Source organism: Epinephelus moara, chromosome 23, assembly GCF_006386435.1.
Source record: "Epinephelus moara isolate mb chromosome 23, YSFRI_EMoa_1.0, whole genome shotgun sequence".
Lineage (NCBI taxonomy): Eukaryota > Metazoa > Chordata > Actinopteri > Perciformes > Serranidae > Epinephelus > Epinephelus moara.
Genome location: NC_065528.1, coordinates 8,029,516 through 8,036,508, shown reverse-complemented (window position 1 = coordinate 8,036,508; position 6,993 = coordinate 8,029,516). Strand labels below are relative to the sequence as shown.

Here is a 6,993-nt window from a genome sequence, read left to right as displayed (position 1 = left end):
TTAATATTTAGATTTAACATTTAACATTTAGGTGCCACATTTAATATTTAGATTTAACTATTTAATATATTTCTAAGTTAACAAATATTGCTGTAAATGTGGTAAAAGGTGACGTTAAAAAATTCACAATACTTTTTTAAACATTGTTTGAAGCTAAATGTGGCAAAATGTTGATGTTATTTTCAGCGTGAGCCACTTTACAAATGGCACCCCATAGACGTATGCATGCACACTTAACCAAACCAACCTAAACACAGACAGCTCTGTATGTAAGAAAATATTGTAACAAGATCCACTTTGTTATAGTTAATGGTGTCAAAATGATGCTAACCTTACAGAGAAAAGGGAGAAAATGGGCTGTGGCATTCGCTTTTGGTCAAGAGGTAGAAAACCTACAACCAAATGCACTGCACCACATTGGAGCAGTAAACATTGTCTTCAAATGCTGTTCAAATTACAGCCAAACAGTGCACTAAAATATGTTTTGGAAGACATTTCAGGCGAAAAATAGGAAATACAGTTACTGAATCTTCAGCTTGATCGTAGTGTCATCTGAGTTTGAGAGTGAGAGAGGGGCAGGTCTCTCTGTCTCTATCCATTTCTATAATCTTTGTGTCCGTGGTGGCATTTGAAAATGCAGAAGTACATTCTGTACTTCTGCATTTTCTGTACCCAGAGCCAGCAAAAATTGGACAACAATTTTGAGCCAGGAAATGAACAAGGAGATCTGGGCACTGGTAAGATGGAGGGAAGTTTACCACAGTTCTTTTACACACATTGTTGTTCTACAAGGCTGGTTGAGAATTGGCAAAGTTTCCCTCTTTTCCTTCACATCTTATTAAAATCAGTTCAAATTAGCACATTTGGGATATGGGTGGTGTTGATGAAGGTATACTTGAGTTCATCAGATAGGTCTGTGGTGTTACATCTGGAAAGAAAAATTTTGGGAGCCACTGTGATAACGTCAACTCTTCCTGGAAAGTCACGTCTACATCTGTCTTCATTTGGCTGCTTTATCTGTATCCAAAGGCTTTCCACGTACAAAAGCCTTCTATATTTAACTGGATTTATTTTTGTCCTGTAAATGACAACTGAGGCTGATTTTATTCTCAAAAGGCTGAAACTAAAATGGCTAAAATGTCCAAACACAAACGCAGTATTTCCGCCGTAATCCAGACCTGAAGGAAAGAGTCAAATAGGCTTAAAAATATGGTGGGAAAAAGTAAACAACATGAGAAGCGCTGCTTTTATCTGTTAATGCTAGCCGGAATAAGCAGTTTATACTGTCATACACACACACACACACACACTTTGGTTTTGGGAATGCTGATATTAATCACACCTCCAGGATTTAGATTTTTTGGAAACTCTCTCAAATAAAAGCTCTGGTCTGGCGTAATTCATGCATGTGGTACGATGTAGCAGTCCAGCTGGTCACCTGTGTGTGTGTGTGTGCGTGTGTGTGTGTTATTAAAGTATAAAGTGCTTATTCCTGCTCTGTCAGACACAGAGCTGCCGTTATGAAACGAGCAACTGTGTTGTTTATTCTCTAAACCTTTAAGAAGATTGGTGTCGTTTGGGCCGAGTGCGTCCATTTCCAATGTGTGTATATGTGTGCATGCATGTGTGTGTGTGTTATGTGTGTATTAGGCACGTGACGTTTGCATTTTCTCATCTGCTGTAGGCTATTTATGCATACACGTGAGGATATGGGCTCTGTGAGTGAGAAGGGGTGGGCGAGGGACATAAGAATAAACATCAGAAAAGGAAAGAGAGAGAGAAAGAGACACAGTGGAAGGAAATAAAAGAAGTGGCCAACGCTCAGAGAAAAGAAAAAAATAACAGAAAAACAAGAAGTGGGAGAAAGGCAAAGTGACAGAGGGGGATGGAGCAATTAGTAGAAAAAGGGAGACAGATGAGGCAGAGGTGGGAGAAAATAAACAGGGAAGAGAGAGAGAGACAAATAGAAAGAGAGGAGGGAAGGAAAGAGAGAGGAAATGGACAGAGCGAGCGGAGGAGAAGAGAAAGGCAGCTCATGCTCCAGTGGAGGTGAAGTCATGCGAGCGGCGCTGCAGCTTTCTCTTCAGGCTCAGCAGCTCCAGCCTGGACATAACGAACTGTCTTTAACGGCATCACCTGCCACCTCACTCACACGCACACGCACACACACACACACACACACACACACACAGGTGCATATTTTCTTGTCACTCCTCTGTATTTCCCGACAAGCACTCCCAAAGCAACTCAGACGTAAATGCACACATGTAGGAACACTCAAGTGTGTACTCTGACACTTGTACAGACATACTGACATATTACAGTACATAATAACACATTCCCAATACTTAAACCCTAACACAACGCATTGAAGAGGTGAAAAGGGTACAAGTTGTCCCCACTTTCCAAAAATGTTCTCACTCTTAGAGATATACATGAGAACACACACATTCGTGCACACATCAAACTGCAAACTTGCTTACAAGTACACACACATGGATCTACTATAATCAAAACACAACTGAATAAGTACATGTGCACATGCGTGCGCAAACATTTCAAGGTACTTACAGCAAACACACACACTAGAGCACACAAGTCTACTTGAACACATCAAACTTTGTCTAAGTTTTTCTTCTAGTTTTGAGAATATTTTTTCATAGTGTCTAAAAAAAGAAAAAACAGATGGAGGTTTTTAACATGTTTTTAAGTAAAATTTTATATTGGTCAAAGAGGGATGTCTTTGAAGCGTATTTTTGTGTGTCCCTGTAGCACACTGTCTGTAGCGGGAGTTAGGGCGAGGTTTAGGGCCTTTTCACACCTAGTCCGAGGTAAAGTCCGAACCAAGGTCTGAACTAAGGTTTGCACTAAAGAACTATATGTGACACACCTATATTCTGTCATCATCACCTACGTGAGTTGACACTTGTTAGTTTGTAGAAAGGCTTTCTCGTCCTCTTGTATCACCTGTCTCTCATCGTCTCAGAAGATAACGTGTTTTGAGGTTTTGTGACATTTTTCAAACTGGCTCTTGATAAAATTGTCTCCTTCTCTTTCCATGTGTGACCATTTTGGTCTCATTTTGGTATTTTGCATTGGTCATGGACAAGCTGAAACCTACACTGTACATTTATTACCACTTGACAACTTCACTGCTAATTCCTTCTCAGTTCAGATCATCAACACCTATCTACTCCATGCGCAGCCATCGTCACTCTCTCTGTTTCTAAACCACACACACACGCACACACTCTATGTACCAAGGTGCTACACTACTCTTATCCCTTGGCGATAGCACGCCAAAACTTTCTCAAATTGGTCCGAAAGTCTGAACCATCTAAAAAAAAAAGATCCACACCAACAACAAACTGAACCAAGGTTCAAAGACCACCTCTTTTCATCGGATAAAGGTTTGGCTCTTTGGTCCGGGCCATGGTGCAGGGAGGATTTTACACTCTTAATTTGGGTTTGGTTCAAACTGAAGAGTCCAAAAGTCTGGACCAAATGAGGAAGGTGCGAAAGGGTCCTTAGTTTCACGTTAGTATCACAAAAGATACTTTGGGTTTAGGGTAAAGTCGTGTTCGAGTTAATATAAAGAGAAACACAAATCAATGGGGAAACAGATATTGACACAACCAGTACAGTTGGAATAACTTTTAAGTACTTACTTGCGTACTTACTCCTGCAACTTTCTTAAATCCCCATTTCTGAGAGTTTTAATGCCAATCGGAGGCCTAATGCCAAGACTTGTGATCGTGTAGCAACCACTAAATTTCTAAGTCTATACACTGTGGAGTCAGCATCTTTGGTATTGGCAATCAAAAGTAGACCGTGGCCATAACAAGAACTCTTGAAGTCAGTCTGTCGTCGCATAATTTGCCAAATCTTGATTTACCGCTCGGTCTATATAATGTCAGAAAACTGAAAATAGCCATTATTTCCCAGAGCCAAAACTGACATATTTGTATCCTTTTTTTTAATCCAAATACACCCCAAAACACAAAAATATTTAGTTTATTCTCATGGAAGACTAAGAAAAAACTACTATTCAGAGGAAGAAAGCTGAAAATGAAACTGAAAATGTCTAAATCGATTACCATGTCGATGATGATTCATCAGCTAATCATTTCAGCTGTAGTCAAAGAATACTTTCATTGAAAGGCAGATTGAGGTTTCATAGGTTAGAGGTTTCTGTAAACACCGTCTACCAAGAACTTTTTCCAGATGATTTTTCAAAGGAAAAGTGTGGCCCAAACTCTGTAACGTTTGGATCTCATTGCACAAAATATTTCTTTCAGTGTGGATTCAACTTTGGCGTGACACAAAGCTAGAAATCATTAACTCATGCTGAAAGTTGTAGCAGTAAAACAAGGAAGAAATCGATGGGTGATCGTCAGAGAGACTAACCTGTATAGTTGCTGGTGGTGCTCTGAGTTGGCAAAGCTTCTGTCTGTGCTTCTGTCTGTGCTTCTGTTGGCACCTGGGCTTCGGTCTGCAGGTCTGGCTGCAGCTGGATGGTCGTGCGGTTCCAGTCCTCTGGCAGCGATGTAGCAGCAGTGCTCTGTAAGTCCTCGGGGCTCAGCGAGGAGCCCCTAGCCAGGACCACAGCACTGAGAAGGGCGCATAGAAGCATCCAGAGGTGGGTGCCTGTGGTTTGAGCGCTGGGTCCCACTTTGGGTGACATGGGGTCAGGTAATGAAGAAGAGGAGCTCTGCAAGAGGAAAGAAGGAGCAGGGACTCACAGCCTCATGGTTGGGTGCTTTGACTCGAGCCTCTGAATGAGGTGAAAGATCCTTTAGAAGAAAGTTTGCTTTCCTTCTGTCTTTTTTTCCTGTCTTCTCCTCTGTGTCTCCTCTCCCCTCCCCTCCTTTCCTCTCCTCTTACTTCTTCTCTTTTCTTTTTATCTGTCCTCTTCTCTTCTTCTTCTCTCCTCAGTCCCTTGGCGAAGAGAAGAAAACCCCCTCTGCACTCAAACTCATGATGCTGCCGTGCTGCAAGAAGGTATGACAGAGAAAGACAGACAGTGAGGGAGTGTGTATGTTAATGCATGTATGTGTATGGTAGATCCAGCTGTAATCTGCTCTCACATGCTGCTGTTTCCTCTCCAGCCCTCGCCTCTCTGTCCCTCAGCTCGTGTTCTCGCTGCTCACTCGCTCCGCTGCTCTCTCTCTCTCTCTCCCCTCCTGATATCCCGCTGGCTGACTGAGCTCTTGCATAACAGTAACTCATTCGCTGAGCTGTGCTGAGCTGTAACTCATGCAGCCTTAAGTCCTGATATTCCTGGTTGGTTGCTGCTCTTTCCCTCTCTGCCCCTCTCACCGTGTTCCCCTCTTGCTTTGTAGTTGCACTGTATTGACTGTACAGACAGCTGAAGGTGTCACTTCGACTTTTACCGGAAAGCCATTCAGACTGATCAATACTTGCTATTGGATCACGCTGTAGATCACGAGCCAGAAGGTTAGCTTGTCACCCCAGCTTAGCCAACGTGCATACAGTTTGAACACAGAATACAACTGGTAGAAGGGGACTGAAAACTAAAGCACAACCTATTGTGCTTGGAGATTGTGGCATAGCAGTGTACAGGGTACATACATAGCTGCCGTAGATTTGGCTAATGTGCACCTTTACAAAAATACTACATGGACAAAATGGCTACCATGAATATAGAGACATCAAGAACTGTATCCACAGGGGCTGCCTGTGTTTTCTACAAGTTTTGAAGTTTTTGTTTAGCAATAGATTAGCAAAATTGTTGTGTTTGTGCAACAGCAATAGTGTAAAGAGTCCATAGGCTATAGGCAGTGTTGGAAGATGTAGTGAGCTACGTAATGAGCTACTCTACATCAAAGTAAAACTTTCACTACATTGAATCTATCCCCAAAGAAATGTAGCAAGCTAAGCTAGGAGAAAATGGCAAAAGTAGCTTGCTACTTGCAAAGCTACTTTATGTCAAATTAGCGTTTTCTAAGTGCGAAGAAAAAATGTCAAACAAATAAGCATGCAAAAAATGTCCAGTTGGACGTTTATCATTAAACAACAGACTTAAAATTTCCAACTTTTCTTTTTTCTCTTTTTTTTGAAGACTTTGTGACATTTGAACATGTTCTCCAATAACATGACATCATCAGTCAACCTATCGCTCTCTCCCTTTCTCTCTCCTCTTCCTACTTAATGCATTTCTCTGTCTCTTTCACTAGGCTACCTGGCTATTACAGTAATTCAAAAACAGAATTCCAAAATATATTTTTCAGTCAATAAAACCATTATAAATAAAAGACAGTAATATAAACAATAAAAATAACAGATCTGAATTAAGTCTTTTCTTTCTGGGGCAACACATTCTCACTCTGATCTCGTCACATATTGACGTTTTGGTCATGGACTTTCCATGTCCACATACGATATGCAAGGTACCTCAGGTGCAAGTTCTGGGACACCGTGTCAAGTTCTGCCTGTTACATGCATTGTCTTTTTTAAAGATACACTTCCGTTTCAAAGGAAATTTAATGTTTACATACAGTCTCTCTCTTAATAAACCCACTGTCGGTACAACACCGTAAATTTACCTTTTTTCCTCCTTCAACATCAAACACACATGGTTGGGTTTGGGCAACAAAAGCAAGTGCTTGGGTTTAGGAAAAAGAACAGGGTTTGGCTTAAGAATCGTACGGGACACGAACACTGCTCTCTCTGGTGAAAGTTGGTATTTGTTGGACCCAGGCACCACCAATCCCGCCCATCCCACTCGGACTTTCACCACCTTACCTTTTGCCCTTCTCCCACCGCGTTTCCTCCTGATGCTGCTGGGTGCTGTTAAATTATTACGGCAACCGACCGCATATCATGCTGACATTAAAGGATGCCTTTTTTGTTGGTTTCTGACCCTGCAAGTCACTGATCAAGCACCGGATTTCAGCAACTTCGGAGAAAGACCGGGCTCTTTGGAGGAACATTAGAACATAAACATGTTCTGAAAAAAATCACTCTCTCCTC

General features: G+C 41.6%; 1 protein-coding gene across 1 annotated transcript in view; it reads right to left on the bottom strand.

Moving 5' to 3' along the window:
- Positions 1 to 5,169, bottom strand: part of zgc:162331 (uncharacterized protein LOC793007 homolog) — a 27,945-nt gene extending 22,776 nt beyond the window's left edge. The window contains exons 1-2 of the mRNA XM_050036213.1: positions 5,088 to 5,169; positions 4,408 to 4,991 (exon numbers count right to left, since the gene is read on the bottom strand). Of these exons, the coding sequence (XP_049892170.1) occupies positions 4,408 to 4,684 (277 nt within the window). The 5' untranslated portion in view covers positions 4,685 to 4,991; positions 5,088 to 5,169. The remainder of the gene's footprint in view (positions 1 to 4,407; positions 4,992 to 5,087) is intronic.
- Between the last annotated feature and the right edge of the window lie 1,824 nt (positions 5,170 to 6,993).